Raw genomic sequence first — 20,837 nt, 5'->3', positions numbered from 1 at the left:
CACATTCAAAGTTCTTGCTGGTGTTTAATTTCTTGCCTAATAAAGAACAATAGTGAGGAATTGTGTGTTTCCTGACGAGCTTCAATGGAATTATTACCAAAAAAATCGGCTCAGCAGTACGACATATGTTATCAAGCATCAATGTTTTTTTTCTGAAATACTCAAATTATGAATGCAGTGCCAACCCAGTTGGTATAAACACCTTCTGTTAGCAAATATAACGGATATTAAGAAGCATGAAGGATGGAATTCTACAACAGTAGCTGAGGGTTACTTCGATCAATCTATTTCTTATAAAAAGGCAATTGCTGAAAGAATAATCCCAAGAGCTAGCTCCAGCGTTACAGCATCGTCCTCTTCACTTTAAGAATTGAATGTTAATGCCCATGAAACTGTCAACTCAGATAGTTCAAATATATCAAAAGATTCTTCAACATCGCATGGTATCAATATCAGCAGTTGTTCTTATTGTACTTTTCATATTAATGTTCATCAATAATAATAAGGAATTTATTGTATATAATACATTTGTAATAGAATTTAATTGTATCTATATCAATTGTTCATAATGAAACTTCTTTGAAAATTGAATAATTATGTTTTGTTTATTGCTATTCGGTCGAAAAAATCGTGTTAAAAATACTTTTAACACTATTGTTAAAAATATGTTTAACGTGCTACTTTGTAAACATCATCTTTCAATACTCTTGGCAACCATTAAAAATGTCACTTTAAATGACAGTTGTACAAAAAGAGATTTTTGGATCATTCTGAATGAAACATGTGTAATATGAATAGAGAAGGTATATCAAATGTCTTCTAAGTTCTGGAATGTATTTATCATTCAAATAACCGACATTTTGCTAATTCTTGAAAAATGATTGTCAATTCTTGTTCCTGTTGAAATTTATGATTTATATGGCATGCATCCTAATAATATGGCGTTTTTCATGATCTTTTCATCTCTCTATTTTGATCTACGAATACAACCACCTTCATTCATTAATTTCTCTTGAACTACAAATACTAACCTTGTTGGCAGAAAGCTCCGACAGCACACAATACAAAATAACTCCAAGTTGTGTCAGTAATCCTATTCATATTCCTCTTTTCATGCAATTGAGCAAATCTAAGAAGCAGTACCACAAGTATGAAAGAAAAAATGGTCAATAACCAAATTGATAGTGACAATGGTCTAATGAAAACATCAATAGAGTTCTTAGTTTCTGGTATCCGGAATATGAAGGCCGCTCTGAAGCAAAAAAGTATACACAACACTTTCTGATTGGTTGGCGTCACAATTACGTCATATGAATGAACACCTGTTTATAGACGACAGACCAACAAACCCATTTCAGGTAAAATAATTTTGTCGATATTGTCCTCATTTCAGGGGATTGATTTTCAACACAGTTGCTAATTTACAAAATATCCAACCTTTACCACAGTGAAAACTAAAATTATGCATGTTCATATCTAGGTAGGTAAATCGATATTATAAAAAGAAAACTTTCTAATGAATTCTATCAAACTAGTCGACAAGATAAAATGTATCTACTAACCTTAACGTCCAAGTTCTTCTTCCATATTCCATGACTGTAGCTCTATCTGTTCTAACAAATAATGGTGAACTCCCATAATCCACTGACTGCTCACTTAAAGCTCCCACCAAACCATCAAATTTTCCATTTTCTGTTAAATAACCCCAAGATTCAGTCAAAGAGACGTCAGGTCTGAAATAACTACTCATTATCTTCAGATTGTTCACTCCCCATGAAGGCAAACACAAATATAGAACCAAAAAAAACATTTTGATAGCATGAATTGTTCCATTGATTCACCCTGAATAAAAGTAATTCTCACATAGATCGGTGAAAACCTTTTCTAGACATACAGTTTTCCAACCAAGTTGGAACCTAGACTGCTTTCTATTTATACAGTTGGCTCCGAACAACCTAACCTTTCAATGAAATATTGTATTTTTATTATAGAAAGAGACTCCCAAGGCTGGGATCACTATTAAAGAGAAAAAAATCCGTGCTGGTAGTCCATGGTTGAATGAAATTTGTAGTTTCAGACGTTTCGTATGCTACTGATACAGACATCATCAGTTGGAGATGCATTGGCTGCGAGGGCGAAGGCAAAGTCCCAGCAATGAACGACTGGCGAGCTCCATATTCGCTCGGATTTATAATTTCAGAGGATGCTGGGGGTGAAAGTGGGAATAGTGGTAGGGTGCTAATCCTCACTTCTGATTGGTCTTGCTCTTTTGCTAAGTTATTCTGATTCGTCCACGTAGTTGAATGTCGATAAGACAGTATTCTCGTTCATTTCTAGATACCATGTTCTGTGGGCCTGCATACTTTCTTCATTTCTGTAAAAATGTTTGAGATACTGATAGATCTCAACGACCTCTTTATGAAGTTGTACGGAGTAATACGTTGAATCAGACAGGACTGCAGTTTCTTAATTTTTTTTGAGTGGTCTCTGGTTGATTTCTCCGGTTGCATAAGGTCTTCCAGGAGTAATACGTGATACGCTCCTGTTTTTCAGTTTTGAAATTCACCAATAGTGAAATTTATCCCTTTTCATTCATCAATCCTGAGACTACATCCCACAAAGGTTTTGTGTTATTTTTATAATTAATTTTTCGTACTTTTTTCGCTTCATTATTGGCGTTCATGGGTTTAGGGTTCAGTTTTCTAAGAACGAATAACTTTTTCAATGTCATACTAATGTAATTATTACGAAAGCGTTGAAGGGCCACACAAAAATATTTTTTTCGATTTGTATAGTTCTGAGTTGCAAGTCAGAATTCTGAGATACAAGTCAGAATTCTGACTTGCAAATCAGAATTCTGAGATACAAGTCAGAATTCTGACTTACAAGTTAGAATTCCGACTTGCAAGTCAGAATTCTGAGATACAAGTCAGAATTCTGACTTGCAACTCAGAATTCTGAGATACAGGTCAGAATTATACAAATCGAAAAATATATTTTTGTTTGGCCCTTCTTATATAATTCTGACTTTCATCTCAGAATTCTGAGTTGCAAGTCAGAATTCTGACTTGAATCTCAGAATTCTGAATTGCAAGTCAGAATTCTGACTTGTATCTCAGAATTCTGACTTGTATTTCAGAATTCTGACTTGAAAGTCGGAATTCTGACTCGTATCTCAGAATTATACAAATCGAAAAAAATATTTTTGTGTGGCCCTTCTTGTATAATCCTACGAAAGCGTTGAAGGGCCACACAAAAATATTTTTTTCGATTTGTATAATTCTGACTTTCATCTCAGAATTCTGAATTGCAAGTCGGAATTCTGACTTGAATCTCAGAATTTTGACTTGCAAGTCAGAATTCTGACTTGTATCTCAGAATTCTGACTTGTATCTCAGAATTCTGGGAAAATGGGAATTTAAGAAAAACAAATGAACATCGTCGGAGTGCGCTCAGTGAAGAGATCAAAATAAATGTTCTCTCTGTCGAAGAAAATCCCCATGTCTCCACTAGGCAGATAGCTCGGGAACTCGAAATTAGCTAGTCTTCAGTATAACAATAACAATCCTCCAGGAACTTACTGATCCAGATAGAAGACTTCAGTTTTGCGAAAAAATGATGGATCTACTAGACAGGAATGTTGTACATAAAGAAAACTTATAGTTTCTGACGAATCAACGTTTTTGTTAAATGGTGTGGTGAATCGTCAAAATTGTTGTTATTGGGCAGACAGAAATCCACACTGGATAAGCGAAGGCCACACTCAACATCCAGAAAAAGTCAATGTTTGGGCAGGGATCGTTGATGATCGAGTTATAGGACCGATTTTCTTCCAAGAAAATCTTACTGGAGCAAGATATTTAGAATTCTTGCAGAAGGACCTAGTTCCGAATTTGGCTATTTTGTTCCCTTGCCCTATAGAAGCTGACGTGCCAAATAGAAACATCTGGTTTCAACAGGACGACGCGCCTCCTCATTTTGCAAGACCTGTCCGTGAGTACCTGAATGATGTATATCCAGGCAGATGGATTGGCAGAAGAGGACCTTATGAATGGCCACCTAGGTCTCCGGATTCAACACCTTTGGACTTTTTCTTATGGGGTTACTTGAAGAGCAAAGTTTTTAAAACCAAACCGGCAAATATTGAGGATTTAAAAGAATGAATAAGACATGAGTGTAGGCTAATTTCCGGCGAAGTAATCAGAAATGTTCAAAACGAGTTTCAGTTACGTTTAGGGTATTGTCAGTTAGTAAATGGACATTTTGAACACTTGTTAACGAAAGACTATTGATTTTGAATTCATTTTTTGAATTAGATAATGTTTGTTGAATATCTTTCAAAGGACAAGGAGTAAAAAAATGAAATTTGGCAGGCATGTGCAACTTGTTGAAGTCATTAAAAAAAAGGGTTGTCATTTAAAAAAAATTATCGATGACGTTATATCTCATATTTGAGACACACTGTATAATTTTTGTTGCATTAAAATAAGGGCACTTTAAAATACTAATCGACGTGTCCGAGCATATTTCCGAAAAAAACAACACCTTTGATTTAGTTAATTTGTTCCATGTTAGAGACTCGCACTGTTTAAAGTATCATTTATATCTTTTTTGAATATCGAGATTGCGTCAAAAAATAAATCTGCTGTAACAAGATATTCACTGGCAATCCGACAAAGTCGATAAATAGGACTATTATGACTTAGATTTGACTGAGGTGTTGGAGAAACATAAAGAACGTTGTATTATTTTTTTCAAATTAGGAGATAGCTTAGATAAAAATTGAATATAGTTAACTTTTCCATTGATAACCTTGTAAATGAAAATTAAACTGGCTATTCAGCATGTCCCCCTCGTAATGTTTTGAGGATTTTCCATTGTAGTTTTATTGGTTCATTTTCAAAAAATATCGCTTTCTAGGTCGGCATCACTAAGAAATCAATAATCGAAAAGCACATTTGTTAATAAGATATTCAATGGTTTACAGTATAAATGAAAAATATTAATTTATACCTACACTTTCAAACTCAAATACAGAACTAAATGTTTTTTTGAGAGTGATGATTGGCATCCTACCCAGAACGACATACTGTAATAAATACTGATTCAAAATACTACAATAAACACTATGGTAGGACGTTTTATCTGTTGAATAACAGATCAACTCGGACAACGATACAGGCATAAAGCTAGTCGACTACAAAGTCAGAATTCTGAGATACAAGTCAGAATTCTGACTTGTATCTCAGGGAATAATAATGATATATTCAGTATTATAAGGCAGTTTTTTGCATTTATCAAAATATGAAGATTATGAAATTTTTCTCATTGTTTGAATCGCTTCTTTCGATATAACTGGAGATACAATTGCGGTATCGCCAAAAACATATGCAGACATTTCTTCTGCGAAGAATCCTGCACTGACACCTATCGGATACAATCCCACGCCTTTCGTAGTATTAGCCAGGGGAGTAGTTATGTTCTGACGATCTCACTTCATTGAACTTCTGTGTAGGTAAGTGAAGACTGGCACACACAAGTCACTTACAAGTTAGAATTCTGAGATACAAATCAGAATTCTGAAATAAAAGTCAGAATTTTGACTTGCAAGTCAGAATTCTGAGATACAAGTCAGAATTCTGACTTACAAGTTAGAATTCCGACTTGCAAGTCAGAATTCTGAGATACAAGTCAGAATTCTGACTTGCAACTCAGAATGCTGAGATACAGGTCAGAATTATACAAATCGAAAAATATATTTTTGTGTGGCCCTTCTTATATAATTCTGACTTTCATCTCAGAATTCTGAGTTGCAAGTCAGAATTCTGACTTGAATCTCAGAATTCTGAATTGCAAGTCAGAATTCTGACTTGTATCTCAGAATTCTGACTTGTATTTCAGAATTCTGACTTGTAAGTCGGAATTCTGACTCGTATCTCAGAATTATACAAATCGCTTTCGTACAGAATTATACAAATCGAAAAATATATTTTTGTATGGCCCTTCTTGTATAATTCTGACTTTCATCTCAGAATTCTTACTTAAAAGTCAGAATTCTGAGATTCAAGTCAGAATTCTGACTTGCAACTCAGAATTCTGAGAGGAAAGTCAGAATTATACAAATCGAAAAAAATATTTTTGTGTGGCCCTTCGACGCTTTCGTCAATTATCGACCCAGTTTTTTGTATTGTCATTGATATATACTTTCTATTTTAAAAAACTGATCCCAAATGAATGCTTCTCAAATAAATGCATTGATCCATAACGAGACGGTACTTCAAGGACGCACCATTCCCAGAACTTCTCTGGGAATCGTAAGTTCGAGGCGATCTCCCCCCAAACTTATCAATCTGGCATTCGAAATCCTAGATGCTTCTAGCGTGATCACAAAGAAACCATTCCAAATAAGCAAAGCACCAATTCCGTCAACATACGCAAGGATATAAAAAACGCAACAAACATCTATGTTATTCCTGTCTCTCCAGAACCTGTTGATGAAATGTCTGGACAAGCAACTACGATTACTAATATAATTTTGAAGCATTCTAGAGATCTAAACAAAAGTGTACAAAAGGACACACCGGAGTAGTTTAGTTCGAAGAAACACATTTCTGGACGATATGTAGGCAGTAAACAACTCCCAAGATGGGATCGTCTTCACAGGCGATGGATACCCCCAGCTGGACCTCAGGGAGTTGCTACGATTACGATCAGGTCCTTCAATTCGGTGTTTTAGTAGTGTACAACCAAAGATATTGAAGACAGTCCGAAATGCACAATACAGTAATGAGTTGTTTTGAAATCATCAAAATAAATGCTTATAAAATAGACAGCAGGCCTCAACGTCATTATCTCAATTGTCGAGATCAATAGGTCAATATTCCAGAACCGTCCCTCCATTGGCAATCCCTGAGAGGTAGGCTTTTTTCATGGATAGGAGGTTCAGGCCAGCAGAAATAATATAATTTAACTAGCGTCCTTGTGGAAGAACAAGGGAGTGGGTGGTGACCAGGGGGTTCTTCGAGGTCGCTAGAGACCTTTAGAGTCTCACATGAGCAGAATCTACATTTCAGCAAAGACCTATTGTTGTACTCAGGCAATGTGATCAGGAGGTCAACACAACAGAGTAGAACAAGTGCGGTTTTTAAAAACTCAAATGGTACTACAATTTTGAAGACAATTCCATAGGTGATGGGTAGGCTTTGTTTCCGCTATGAGGGTAGCCAATCGTCGTTTATCTTAATTGCCTCTCCCTGTCCTTGTTTTCGTGTGTTTTTGAATTTCTATCACCTTCCTATATAATATTAGATAGTAGCTCAGAATTCTATGAAGCACATTCGAACGCAATAACTTGACCACCTTCTGTAAGTACATGTTGCATTAGGTTAGGTTAGGTTCAAACTGAGTGAGTCTATTCGACCCTCCACCGCAACCCGCACGGGTTTGTTATGGCTCATACCTATTCACACTCGACCAAATAAACCCAGCTTCTCAAAGAAGCCGATTAGTTTCTATGGTGAGTGGTCTCACAGGTCAGATGGTAAGAGCACGGCTCTGCCGAACTCTAAAACCTGATTATGTATCCAGAGAGGCAGGCACAACGTATATGTTCTGCTGTTTCATCATTTTCCAAACAGAGGCGACACATACTGTCTTCCGACAGTCCGAGTCTCTGCATATGATGATTCAAATGACAGTGACCTGTAAGAAGGCCTGTTAGACATCGTCGTTAGGTTACTGCTTATTCAACAGTATGCTCGAGAAGACAATTTCTTATGTGATTCGTCCTGAATCTCTTGCAGCTATATCGGTATATTCCCGATATCGCTATAAGCTTTCTGACCTCAGACACTCTCTAGTGGATTTTATCAGTTTGAATATCGATTTCACTTGAAAAGGGTATAATTTTCGGAGAGATCTTTAAAAAAAATTATCCCAACACCAATACAGCCAAATATTTTTTGATAAAGATCAGAAAAGCTCATCCCTTGATGAGCTCACCTTCCGTTACTTTGGTGGTATCTTTCTTGGGTAGTACTGCCCATTTCATTCCAGTTTCGCTACACTAGTTTTCTCTAAGGAAACTCTTCAAATGTTCAAGGTCCTTGGACCGTCTCACCTAACGTTTTGAATAATCCCCTTCTTTGTTGGTGATGGAGCTATTCTGTGGTGGCGACTTTTAAATTACCAGCAATGAAACCGACAAACCATGATCAACAAACTCAAAAAAAAGCTTTGACACAGCTCCCCTTCAGTTATTTTCCGTGTATGAAAAAATAATTCAAGGCCAGATTAACAAGATCAGTTCTTTTAATTTGATTCGTTTTTTTTATGACCGTTGGTTGATGAAAGTCACTAACTCTATCTATGATCACTAGTTTACACTGTGATGCTAGAGGCAGTTCTTTGTTAATTTTTGGTCCCTAAATACAAAAATGATAGTAAAAATGTCCTTACACGTAAGATTTTTGAGTTATGTTTTTTTTTTTTCATAAAAATGTTATGAACATGACATTCCAAATTTGCTTTTCGCCTTAATTGAGGAAATTGTTTAAAATCTGGCAACAAAGCGGCTCTGCCCAGTTCACGAATCAGCTTCCGCTGTATATGAAACTTATAACGCCGCTTCTCGAACTTCCGGTACTCGAAGTTTCCAGAAAATACCAGAAATACGGAACCGCTATAAAAGTTTAACACGAATAGTGGTAAATCAGTATCAGAGAAGCGAGGTGAGCAAACACGTGAATATTAAGAGTATTATATTAGTGTTTTCTTTGTGAATAAAATAAGTTAACTCCTGTAAACGCAGTATCACATATTCGAACTCGACGTACAAAAATGTCCAAAGTACAGAAACCTGGCTACGTTAATCCCGCAGATTGTTTTTGCTATTTATGTGGTCAGTTTACTCCTGTATCGCAGAAACGGCCAATTATTCAAATGACCAAAGTAGCTTATCATAAGTATTTTGGATGTGCTGTTGGTGATCAAAATCGGGATTGGGCTCCTCACGTTTGTTGCCAAACCTGTGCAGCAAATCGAAGCAACTAGTTAAATGGCAAACGCCCTTCTATGCCCTTTGCAGTTCCAATGATTTGGAGAGAAACAACAAACCATTACAGCGAGTGTTACTTTTGCATGACGAACGTGTCTAGTTTTTCAAGAAAGAGCAAACACAAAATTGTATATCCGGACATTCCTTCTGCAAGAAGGCCGGTTCTTCAAGGAGAAGGTTTACCAGTTCTAACACCTCCGGCAAATTGGGAGAATGATTTGGAAATATATGATGACCAGGCAGGTTCCCATGATGTGCCAGAAAAAGACGGCCCTTATTTTCCCGAACAACCTGAATTAAATGACCTAGTTCAGGACCTCCACTTATCCAAAGAGAATGCTGAACTATTAGGGTCTAGATGACAACAATGGAATTTACTAGCCCCTAAAAACAAAGTTACAATATTTAGGAACCGTATTCATGAGCTATCATCGTTTTTTTCTATGCAGGATAAAATGTGTGTTTGTGTAAATCCAAATGGTGTGATGGAAAAATTAGGATTTGCATATAACCCGGACGAATGGCGTTTATTTATAGATTCTTCTAAAACAAGTTTAAAAGCTGTTCTGCTCCAGAACAGCTCTCCATTTCTCTTCCACATGCAGGTGCCATGAAGGAAACACACGAAAGTATGTCACTTATTCAAAATGCAATAAATTATAATACGTATAAGTGGTGACCTAAAAGTCGTAGGACTATTACTAGGTTTTCAGGGCGGATTCACAAAGTTTTGTTGTTTTCTTTGCCTTCGGAATAGTAGGGCAACACAGAGCCATTATCAAGTGAAAGAATGGCATCCAAGAGATAAATATATTCCAGATCAAGCTAACGTGAAGAATATACCTCTTGTCAATCCCAAAAACGTTTTGTTTCCTCCATTACACATCAAACTGGGGTTAATGAAAAATTTTGTAAAAGCAATTCCATCATATATCTAAAGAATGTGATGCGTTTGAATATCTTAAACACGTTTTTCCAAAATTAAGTGATGCCAAACTCAAGGAAAGAAGAATTATTGGACCACAAATTAGAAAATTACTAAGTGATCAACAGGTTGATCAAAAATTAAGTAATATTGAATTAGCTGCGTGCAGTTCTTTCAAAAAAGTTGTTTCGGGATTTTTAGGGAACAAGAAAATAGAAAATCACGAAACACTTGTAGAAGAACTACTTGAAAACTACTGCAGAATGGAATGTCACATGTCTCTCAAAATCCATTTCTTGCACGCCCATTTGAATTTTTACCAGAAAATTTGGGTGGTGTCAGTGACGAACAAGGGAAAAGGTTCCATCAAGATATACTGACAACGGAGCAACGTTACCAAGGCAGATAGGATGCAGCAATGATGGGGGATTATTGTTGGTTCCTTATGAGGGAAAACAAACATATAAACCTAGCGTCCCATTTCCACAGACCTTGCACTACCTCAGGGAATTACTAGAGAAAAATAATTTCAATAATAACGAAATCGATTGATTTGTTTTTCTTACTAATTTGTGTATGAAACAAAATCGGTTCCAGGTAGAAGGTTGCTTTTATGAACAACAGGAAGGAACGGCCATGGGAAAGCCCTTGTCTCCCTACCTGGCAGACCGGTTCATGAGCAGATTCGAAATGGAAACCAAAGAAAAGTCGAAGTATTTTCCTAGGATTTGGCTAAGGTATGTGGATGATATTTTCGCGATATTCGATACCAAAAAATCGAATATTGACGACTTTGTTTCCATTTTAAATAATAGATGTCCATCAATAAAATTTACATATGAGTTAGGAAATAAAGAACAACTACCATTTCTTGACGTTTTGGTAATGAGGAGCCAATATGGAGGGTTAGAATACGATATATTTAGAAAAGAAACAAGCACGTACAGGTATATTCCTGACAGTTCACATCACTGTGGACAGCACAAACGTGCTGGGTTGAATTTTTTGGTGCATCGTCTTTTGACTTTCCCTCTAACACATGATAGGTTCACAAAAGAAAAACGTACAATACAGGAAATAGCAGCCACTAACGGTTTCCCGAGGGGTATTGTAGATGACATAATTAGGAAAAAGAAGTTTAGGTTAAGAATGAACGAAATCTCGACTTTCAGAAAGGACAAAAACCAAGATAAATACATCTCAGTTCCATACCACCAATATACGAGGAACTTTGGAAAGATTTTTAATGAATTAGATATGGAGGTGGTTTTTAAAACAAGTCATACACTACAGAGCCTTTTGGGAAGTCCAAAAGACAAAGTCGAGAATTCGGAAAAGTCTGGAATTTACGAAATTAAATGTAAGGACTACGATGCAAAATATTATGGACAGACGAAAAAATCTATTAAAGTAAGATATAAGGAACACATAGCACACTTAAAATATGGAAGAACTGAAAAATCAGCAGTCGCCCATCATATTTTGCAACAAAACCATTCCATAGACTTCAGTTCATTAAGATTAGTTAGACAAGTTAACAACAACAGGCAACTAGATGCCTATGAGAGTGTAGAAATAAGTAAACACAATAATATTATGAATAACGATGACGGACCTATACCTATATAGCTTGTTAAAGTAAAATAAAATAATGTTGTTGGGTTTACTGATTACCTACTACATAAGGACACATTGCAAAAATAAATTTGGATAGGCAATATTGTGAAATTAATTTTTATATAGCTGAAAATTGTTTTATATAAACAAATATTGTAAAATAATAGATACGGCAAAATTGTAAAATTAATTTAGGTTGGTATGCCTGGATGGTATACCTGTATGAGTTACCTTTTAGCATAAATAGGATTAGCTCGCACTAGTCCTTAGTTTTAATCTTCCTCTTTGAAGATGATCACTTGGTGATCGAAACACGTGTCGAGGTGTTAAAAATAACGATTTGGTGTTGGGAAAAAACTCCAGTAATATTCATATAAACCAAAGTCAACATTTGCAAAAAGGTTGTGCACAAGAGACTTCATTTCAATGTTTTTCATGTGTATTGTAAATAAAGTCTGTTATCCTCAAAATATATTGTTTTTGTCTTGTTTTGATCTCATATTTCCCTATAATATGTGAAAAATTTTTGTATAAAACAAAAATAACTATAACTCGAAATCTTTACGTGATGAAAAATGTTTGATATTGAAGTCGCAGTCAGAATGATTTAAACTCTTATGTATAGTCATTATAATATTAGTCGCAATTTTGTTTTCCTATTTATTAGCTTGTGTAATAATTATGGATTTTTCACAATGAATTTTCTTTAATATGCGTTTTGCTATACGGTTGCTCCATCAGTTGGACTGTTGTTTTCTTTAGTCCTGTGTAAAATTATAACTTCAATTCTTTTCGGTCTGCGGAACATGAAAATACTACAAAAAGGTAACACAAACTCTGTTTTCCTCGCAAAAAATGACTTTCACCCAATCAGTTCACCGAACGAATCCTATTACAGAAAGCACGTATGAATCCCAAAGATGGAATGATGAGTTCAATTGAACATTCTTCGAATACACTCACGTAAAATTGTAATAGTTCACACATGGAGACATCAGGCTATAATGAAACCTGTTGAAAGTGTTTACTTCTCTGTGGATTTCACTATTCAAATACTCCATTAATGTTCCTTTGAAGGGGACAGGCAACTGAAAAAAATGTTTCAACTAATGAAGCAAAGATCTTCCAGAAGTAACTTACGACAATACGTGATTTCAAAGTTACTCCGGTCATGTTTCTCCTCAACCAGTATTTTCTTTCCTTTTGTCTTGCTGAATACCCACTTTCCCGACTGTAATAACCAATAATTCGCCTTTTCAACTCTCCACCTTTTCCATAGGCAGGGTTGAATACATCTTCTATGGGGTAGGAGTTATTTGCCTTTGAGGAATGAGCGACGTGAATATCGGCATTAATATAAAGTTCGACGTTTTTAAAAATCTCGAAGAAAGTTTCATTTGAGGTCATTATTAACCAGTGATGTTTGACGGAGAAGAGTCTATTGGACCCACACTAGAAAACATATACACACTTATAATGAATAATAAGAACCCTTACACTATGTCAGAAATTGATTCTTCTAACTATATAAATAGACGTGTAGATCATGCAAAGAAGTAACTTTCAGACACAAACTGGAAGAAAAAGCTCTCCTTAAACAGCTACTTTCATATAAACAGTGAATTACAAGAAATAAAAATTATTTCGAAACAAATACTTTTATGTATACTTTTCTCTACTTAGTTTGTATTCCAAACATTCGTTACGGAATAAAATCAGATATTTTCACAGGATTTCTGCACTAGATGAAAGGTGAAAAATTTCACTTTCTTTCTTTGGTAGATTCGCACATTTTTTGTATCAAGAAAGCCAAAAACTTTTTTTCCCAAAAATTAGTCACTCCTGAAAATATAACCCTTCCAATTTAGATATTTTTTTGTTTTTGAACTGTTTCTTCAACCGATGAAAAATGTTAATTTCATATATGGTTCTGGAATAGCATTCAATTTTATTATGTTTTGATCAATTCTTTGTTGAATATATCAGAATTTTTGAATTTCATCCAATACCCTCGAATAATTTCATGATTTTTATGACTTTCATACAAGATTACGAAATTTGCACTATGCATCTGAAAGATACAGCACATGTAATAGTGTGTTAGAAGAATGGATCAGAAGTGGAAAGTAAATGAACTTTCATTTCTGATCTTCAAGAATGAATGAACCCTTCAACAGTTTTATAGATACTTTTGTAAAATTAATTCAATTCTAATTTTCGAACTCATCATTGAATGCAGGCAACTAGTTGTTATGTCTATGTACTTTCTCATGAGAATTAGCAGTTAATTTGAGGTTAGACTGAGTTCCGTATGAATGTACAAACACAGACACAAAAAAGCACGATTATATAGTGCGATTATTTTGGCATTAATATAGATTTTGGAAATGCAAACTTAAACTACGTTATTGTAGTTTGTACTACTATTGTAACCAGAAATCAAAATTCATTACCAACTTACCTGTTTCAAAAAATCGCTGGTAATCCCAACATTGCAATCTCCGTCTAAAATCACCCCAATATGATTATGTTGGGCTTTCAAAAACTCGGTTGATGTAGCATCCTGAATATTTGCTACGGAAATAATTTGGTGACCGAAGAGTAAAGTTTTCAAAAGCAGCATCCTCTCTGAAATCGTATATAATTCATGATAATTAGGTTTCCATTTTATACTTTCATGCGGGTTTCTTCAGGTTGTCCTTTAATTTATTTATGTGATCACTTCGGAATCAAACAGTTTTTAGAACAAAAAATATAAGTGAACTTGATAGCAGACAGCTCGGATGATTTTCTTCACACTGATGATGTGCAAACTCTCCGAAACCATCACTTGATAGTGTGTTAGTGATTGCGTGTGTTCAGATAGGTTTCCGCGGCCAGCAATCTAATAATCTGGAGTCCCGGTTGAAATGCGTTTGGTGTTTTCAGTTGTTCGACGTTTCGACTTCGATTTTGAAGCCATTTTCAAGAAAGTATGACTACAATGATGTCTCAATCTACCTACTCATGAGGTAGTAACACGCCTTTAAAATTTTTGTGACTTGATGCCGGGGTCTCAATATGCCTACTCCCCAGGAGTCGTCATTGGTCTCCAAGGGTCTCAATCTGCCTACACAGTCGACGCGTATCCATTTGTACCAAATGTCCCGAAACGTAACCGAAAACACGTTAAGTTACGAATAGTGGAGTCACAGTACTGTTGCATTTTATTCGTCAAACTTTGATACACGTATCCGTAGGCGCGTATCCATTTGTGACAAATGACCCGTAACGTTACCGCGAACACATTACGTTACGGATAGTGGAGAAACAGTACTGTTGCATTTTATTCAATAAACTTCGAAACCCATACCCGTAGGTGCATATCCGTAACACGATTGCGGTTACGTTACGGATACTGGAGACACAGTACTGTTGCATTTTATTCATCAAACTTTGATACGCGTATCCGTAGGAGCGTACCCATTTGTAACAAATGACCGGTAACGTTACCGCGAATACATTACGTTACAGATAGTGGAGAAACAGTACTGTTACATTTTATTTGTTTAACTTCGAAACGCGTACCCGTAGGCGCATATCCGTAACACGATTGCGATAACGTTACGGATAGTGAAGACACAGTACTGTTGCATTTTATCCGTGAAACTTTAACACGCGAACTTATAGGCGCATATCCACATGATCAAATGACCAGTAACGTAACCGCAAGCATGTCAAATAACTAATAGTGGAGATAATACCGTTGAATTGTAACAATACAACTTTGAAACGCGTATCCGTAGACGCGTATGCAGTTGTACCGAATTACTCGTAACGTTACAGCACTACGTACTGGAAACACGTACGTAGTGCTGTATCCGTACAACTTCGAAATGTCTACCAATAGGCGCGTTCCCGTTTGTGACAAATGACCCGTAACGTCACCGCGAACGTTACGAATACTGGAGATACAGTACTGTTGCATTATATTCGTTACACTTCAAAACGCGTACCCGTAGGTGCATGTTCGTAACACGCTTGCGGTTACGTTACGCATAGTGGATACACAGTACTGTTGCATTTTATCCGTCAAACTGTGACACACGTACCTGTAGAGGCATATCCATTTGGTCAAATGCCACTAACGTAACCGTAACCGTAACAAGTAGACAAAAACGTAATCACGAACTCGTTACCTTACAGAAAGTGGGGTACTGTTGTATTTTCATCCGTACCATTTTGGCATTCGTAATATATGTATAGCTTTTTTATTGTCTATTGCAGACGTCACTTTTTCGTACATCGTTCGGCCAAAAAAGACTGCTTCAGGAAGAGAATCGTGTCGTCTCGCAATAAGCTCATATGAATTTTCACCTACAAGTCAAACTACCATTGCATGAGGCATTTTTTCGTACTTCGTTCAAGAGAAATATGTACGAGTGATGAAAATTTAAGAATTTTTTGACAGAATGAGCTCAATTGACATAAAACAGAGTGATTAACTTTTCTACGTGCTGGCTGGTAGATGAAATTGATAATCCTTTTCTCAGTACCGGCACCAACTTGCCGTCTTTTCCAAAAAAAAAACAAAATTAAATAATGAGAAACTATGTTAATGAATTATTTTTCAATTCACAATGTTTCCCTTCCCCCAAATTTTAGTAGTATAGTAGTTTTTCGGATCGGTAGAGAGTAGATCCAATAATTTGGCCTCCATGCTTTCCAAATCGCAACCGCGTGAACTTTCTCAATCAGTTTATATATTATTTACCTGAATCTTGGCAATAAGGAATATTTTGGAATTCACTCGGACATGGAATATTTTCACTCACCATATTTTTCTAGACAAACTATAATGTATGAGCGATGAATGTTTTTTTCTTGGAAATACGCTTGCATCAAATCAACATCCATAAAACTTTCAACTGATCTATCAGAAATTATATCTATCACAATAACAGTGAATATTAATCTTGGTAAGATTCTCATTCTGAGGTGAATGTCTTTCGAAACATCAATATTCTCGAAGAGAATAAAAAGCGGTTTGACAGTGATCTTGTGACATGGAAATTGGATCGTGAATAATGGCGTGCTTTGAAAAAATTACAAGAACTATCAAATAATCGAACGGAAAAAATAGATAACTAAATCATCAAACTGTGAATAATGACGAGCTTTGAAAAAGTTATAAGAGCAATCAAAGAGTTACAGGGAAAAACTAATATCTGTACCGTCCGCACTGAGTACCTCATATGTTATGAGAACAAAATGAAAACATGAAAATTTCAAGCAACGGGCCTTATCTGTTTCTGTAGAGTAGCAAGGAGATGTCTTCCTAGGTCATCGTCCATTCTGTCCCTTCCAGGAACGTGGACAGATCACTAGGATACATTTCCATCATATCGGCAGGTGTAGGCCAAGACTCGCCGAACACACATTCTCTTATTAACGATAACTCCGGACACTCGCATAGGACATGCCTGACAATTTTATCTTCCTGTTCATACATCCTGTGTAGAGGTGTGTCCACTAGGCCCATATTATGGAGGTATTTCCTCAGTTGACAGTGGCCAGTCAGAAATCCTACTAATAGGTAAGCGTAGATTTTTCCTGATCATCACCAGATATTTCTTCGGCGCCAGCTTCCCTGGGTCGCCAAGGTGATCCTGGCAAGATTGCGTCCTTTGATTCCATTCCATCTCTTCAGGGGTTGAGCATGGGTGTAACATATGGCTAGTTCCACAATTGTCCAAGTCATGAAGCGGTAGGTGCCACTGGGTCCTACAATTCTTAGTCCCGCCACTTCCTTGGCTAAAGCGTCGACAATGCGATTACCTTTTCTTGTCTGCTATCAGTGCAAATTGTTATGTTTTTGCCAGAAATTCCTTTTCTGGTTATTTCTTTTATGGCGATTGAGATACCAGCCAGTTCTGTTCGAACCACGCTGGTATTTTTTTCCATTCCCCACTTAATCCTTAGGATTAGTGATTTGGAGTACACTCCACTTCCAGAGCCTTCTTTGGTTTTTGAGCCGTCTGTATATATGCGGGTTCATTAAACACAAACTTGGGTTCAATTGCAACACTGGTTGCCTGCAGCAGAGGTTGCGCAGTGAGCGCTTCTCGCTATAGACTCAGCCTCGAGCCATTCCCACTTCGAGGTTTACGCCAGCAGTGCGCAATCGTAACATAGCCATTAACGCAACCTCCTTAACGTACAGGTCCAGAGGGGTCAGACCAGTAATAAATCCCATTGCCGCAGTTGGTGTTGTTCTCATGGCTCATGTGATGTTTAAACAAGCCAATCGCTGTATTTGACAACGGGCCTTAGAGCAAACCATAAAAAACCATATTGTTAGCTGCGTTATGTTGATGAAACGTTCGTGGTATTGCAAGATGGTGAAGACACACTAAACAATTTTCTATCACATCTACACTCTCTCGACGCAAAAATCCAATTCACAATGGAACGAAATACCCAAGATAATCTAGTCTTCTTGGATGTTTTTGTGAACAGACGTAAAGATGGTACATTGAGCCGTAAATAGTACAGGACACCAACACACACACAAAAAAACACCAGCCACACAATAGAAAGGGATAATTAAAACGTTGGTTGACAGAGTACGACGTATCAGTGATCCTGCGTGTCTCCCTGGGGACCTCAATCATCTAATGAAATGCCTTCAAAAGGAATAGGTACAGCGAAGGACAATTGGAGCGGGTCATACGACCCAGGAGAGAGAGCGTCATAGTAACCCCAGCTAGGCTGGTCAAGAAAAAAGCTTTCCTTCCCTTTGTTGAAAATGTTACAGGTCGGATTGGAATATTCTTAGAGAAACACGACATGAAACCAAGGTTTAGCAAAAACTGTCATACAGGGTCTAAGGTCAGCTAACAACCTGGGTATACTGGATCCCTTTTAGCTGCGGGTCCGTATACATTGGAACCACGGAAAGAAGTGTAGGTACCAGTCTTTCTGAACACAAGATATATTGTTGAGTCGGACAAATCGACAAATCAGCAGTAGCCTAACAAGCTCCCAACAAATAAAGTACTCACATTATACTATTCGAAGCTACAGTAATACTCGATAAAACTCAAACTTATTATTCAAGAGTATATAGAGTGGTAGTTGGTAGCCGTTCGGTTCGACGTGGGTGCTTTGTTCACTCAATCAATCGACCGATGGGTTAGTAGGTGGTTCAAGACGCAGCCTGAACCATCCATTTTCATTTGCTACCGTCCAACCATGTTGGGAATCCACACATTAAAAGGTCGTAAAGGTCACACAAGTTTCGACTTCTGAGTGTTGTCGTTCGTAAGGGTGCGACTGCTGGTTAACCGAAAAACATATTTCATACATATTTTTTAATTGACATTCAAAAATACAGTGATAATTTCAATAGAAAATAATAGGCAATGAACATTAATGAATCTGGCTACCTGTCCTCACCTTACATGTACACAATCAAGACCAGGCAATCCAATTAAGAGAAACCAGGCCACGCCCACGAATAATAACATGAAACCGGAGTCAAATATCAGCATCGTAGTAATTCCACAGGAAAAATCAACCGGTAAATTCACTCCCACTACTTTCATTTATAACCTCGGTAACCTCGAAACGAAGTGTGAAGCCAATTCCGTTCTTTTGACATAGGCGTGCGCTCATATAATAGTCACTCAATAATAAAACAAACAATAACCAACTACAAAAAACTAAAAACAATAATAACAACAGCAAATTAACTATACACAGTATCAATTTCGATACTGTGTATAGTTAATTTCGTGCTGTAGTATCGAAGGATTCGTCGAATCCTTCGATACTACAGCACTGAACGCGTTGGATGAAAATCTCATCCTTAGAGCGGTTGAAGGTTTCCGGCAACTCGGGCGGATCACGTGGTAAGAGAGTCTACTGGTTATACTGTGGCAATGCGGTCGGAACAACGAGAACAACAACTCGAGCACCAACTCGGGCACTGCGACCAGAGACGGCTGAAAGCGTCGGCGGTGTGGGCTACCGCACACGGTCTCACGGTGCAGAAGACCACACGACCCAAAGCCGATTTTTTTTAATATTGAAAATCCAAAAGTGCACGCCATTGATTTTTCTCATGAATAATACATCAGAAAATTCTCAACCTAAAGATATTCCTAAGAGAGATAGATGTAAAGGGAGAAAATGGGAATATGGTTCAGCAAAAAGATAAAGAACATTTTTGTTTCTTTAATTAGAGTAAAGTGAGTAAGTAGCCGCAGTCTCAGTGATTCGGGTTTCAATACGGCGACATAGACATGATGTTTTTTTTATTACTTTTGAATCTTTTTTTTTCATTATCAATATTGTTGTTCAATGTTCCAGAAAAGTACATAAGAAAAAATTTTGGTTCAGTGTTTCTGTTTGTTTAGTTTCAAGTGTTCTTTATATTTTATAAACCTTTCTTCTTGCACCACCAGAGGACTTCGCGAAATGTACTTTAAATGTATGTCTTACGTCTCCACTTACTGTGACTGTTACCACATCGCCTTTGATAATATCTACCGCAGTAGTAGATGAAACGTCAGGCATGCAAACCTGTAGAACATGGCTGAAAAAACCCATAAAATGGCTTTCACACAATATCACAGTACTCAAAAATAGACAAAATAAACGTATTGCATAGGGTTCTGTATCTGTAGAGTAGGGAGGGTGAGTGTAAGCCCACGCACTTAGGCCACATGCGACCCATTGTACATCCTCCCGAGGAGTTGTCCTCCTAGGTCGTCGTCCATCCTGTCCTTTCCAGGAAGGTGGACAGGTCGCTGGGAGACATCTCCTTTATATCGGCAGGTGTAGGCCAAGACTCGCCGAACACACACTCTCTTATTGACGATAACTCCGGGCACTCGCACAGGACATGCCTGACAGTCTCATCTTCCTGTTCACACATCCTGCATAGAGGTGTGTCCACTAGACCCATATTATGTAGGTGTTTCCTTAGCTGACAGTGGCCAGTCAGAAATCCTACTGTAAGGCGTAGATTTTTCCTGGTCATCGCCAGATATTTCTTCGGCGCCAGCTTCCCAGGGTCGCCCAAGGTGATCCTGGCAAGATTACATCCTTTGATTTCATCCCATCTCTTTAAAGATTGAGCATGGGTGTAACATTTGACTAGTTCCGCAATTGTCGAAGTCATCAGGCCGTGGGTGCCACTTGGTCCTAAAATTCTTAGTCCAGCCGCTTCCTTGGCTAAAGAGTCGGCAATGCGAT

General features: G+C 37.2%; 1 protein-coding gene across 1 annotated transcript in view; it reads right to left on the bottom strand.

Moving 5' to 3' along the window:
* Nucleotides 1–14,313, bottom strand: part of LOC111501880 (ionotropic receptor 75a) — a 28,229-nt gene extending 13,916 nt beyond the window's left edge. The window contains exons 1-5 of the mRNA XM_023155796.2: nucleotides 14,059–14,313; nucleotides 12,738–13,049; nucleotides 12,561–12,685; nucleotides 1,563–1,733; nucleotides 1,032–1,252 (exon numbers count right to left, since the gene is read on the bottom strand). Coding sequence (XP_023011564.2) covers nucleotides 1,032–1,252; nucleotides 1,563–1,733; nucleotides 12,561–12,685; nucleotides 12,738–13,049; nucleotides 14,059–14,220 — 991 coding nt within the window. The 5' untranslated portion in view covers nucleotides 14,221–14,313. The remainder of the gene's footprint in view (nucleotides 1–1,031; nucleotides 1,253–1,562; nucleotides 1,734–12,560; nucleotides 12,686–12,737; nucleotides 13,050–14,058) is intronic.
* Nucleotides 14,314–20,837: the final 6,524 nt, after the last annotated feature.

This window comes from Leptinotarsa decemlineata, unplaced genomic scaffold (assembly GCF_025532065.1).
Source record: "Leptinotarsa decemlineata unplaced genomic scaffold, Ldec_3_MD MMD2_tig00001719_RagTag_RagTag, whole genome shotgun sequence".
NCBI classification, from domain to species: domain Eukaryota; kingdom Metazoa; phylum Arthropoda; class Insecta; order Coleoptera; family Chrysomelidae; genus Leptinotarsa; species Leptinotarsa decemlineata.
The sequence above is the reverse complement of the archived record's forward strand: the minus strand, read 5'-3'. Positions and strand labels throughout refer to the sequence as shown.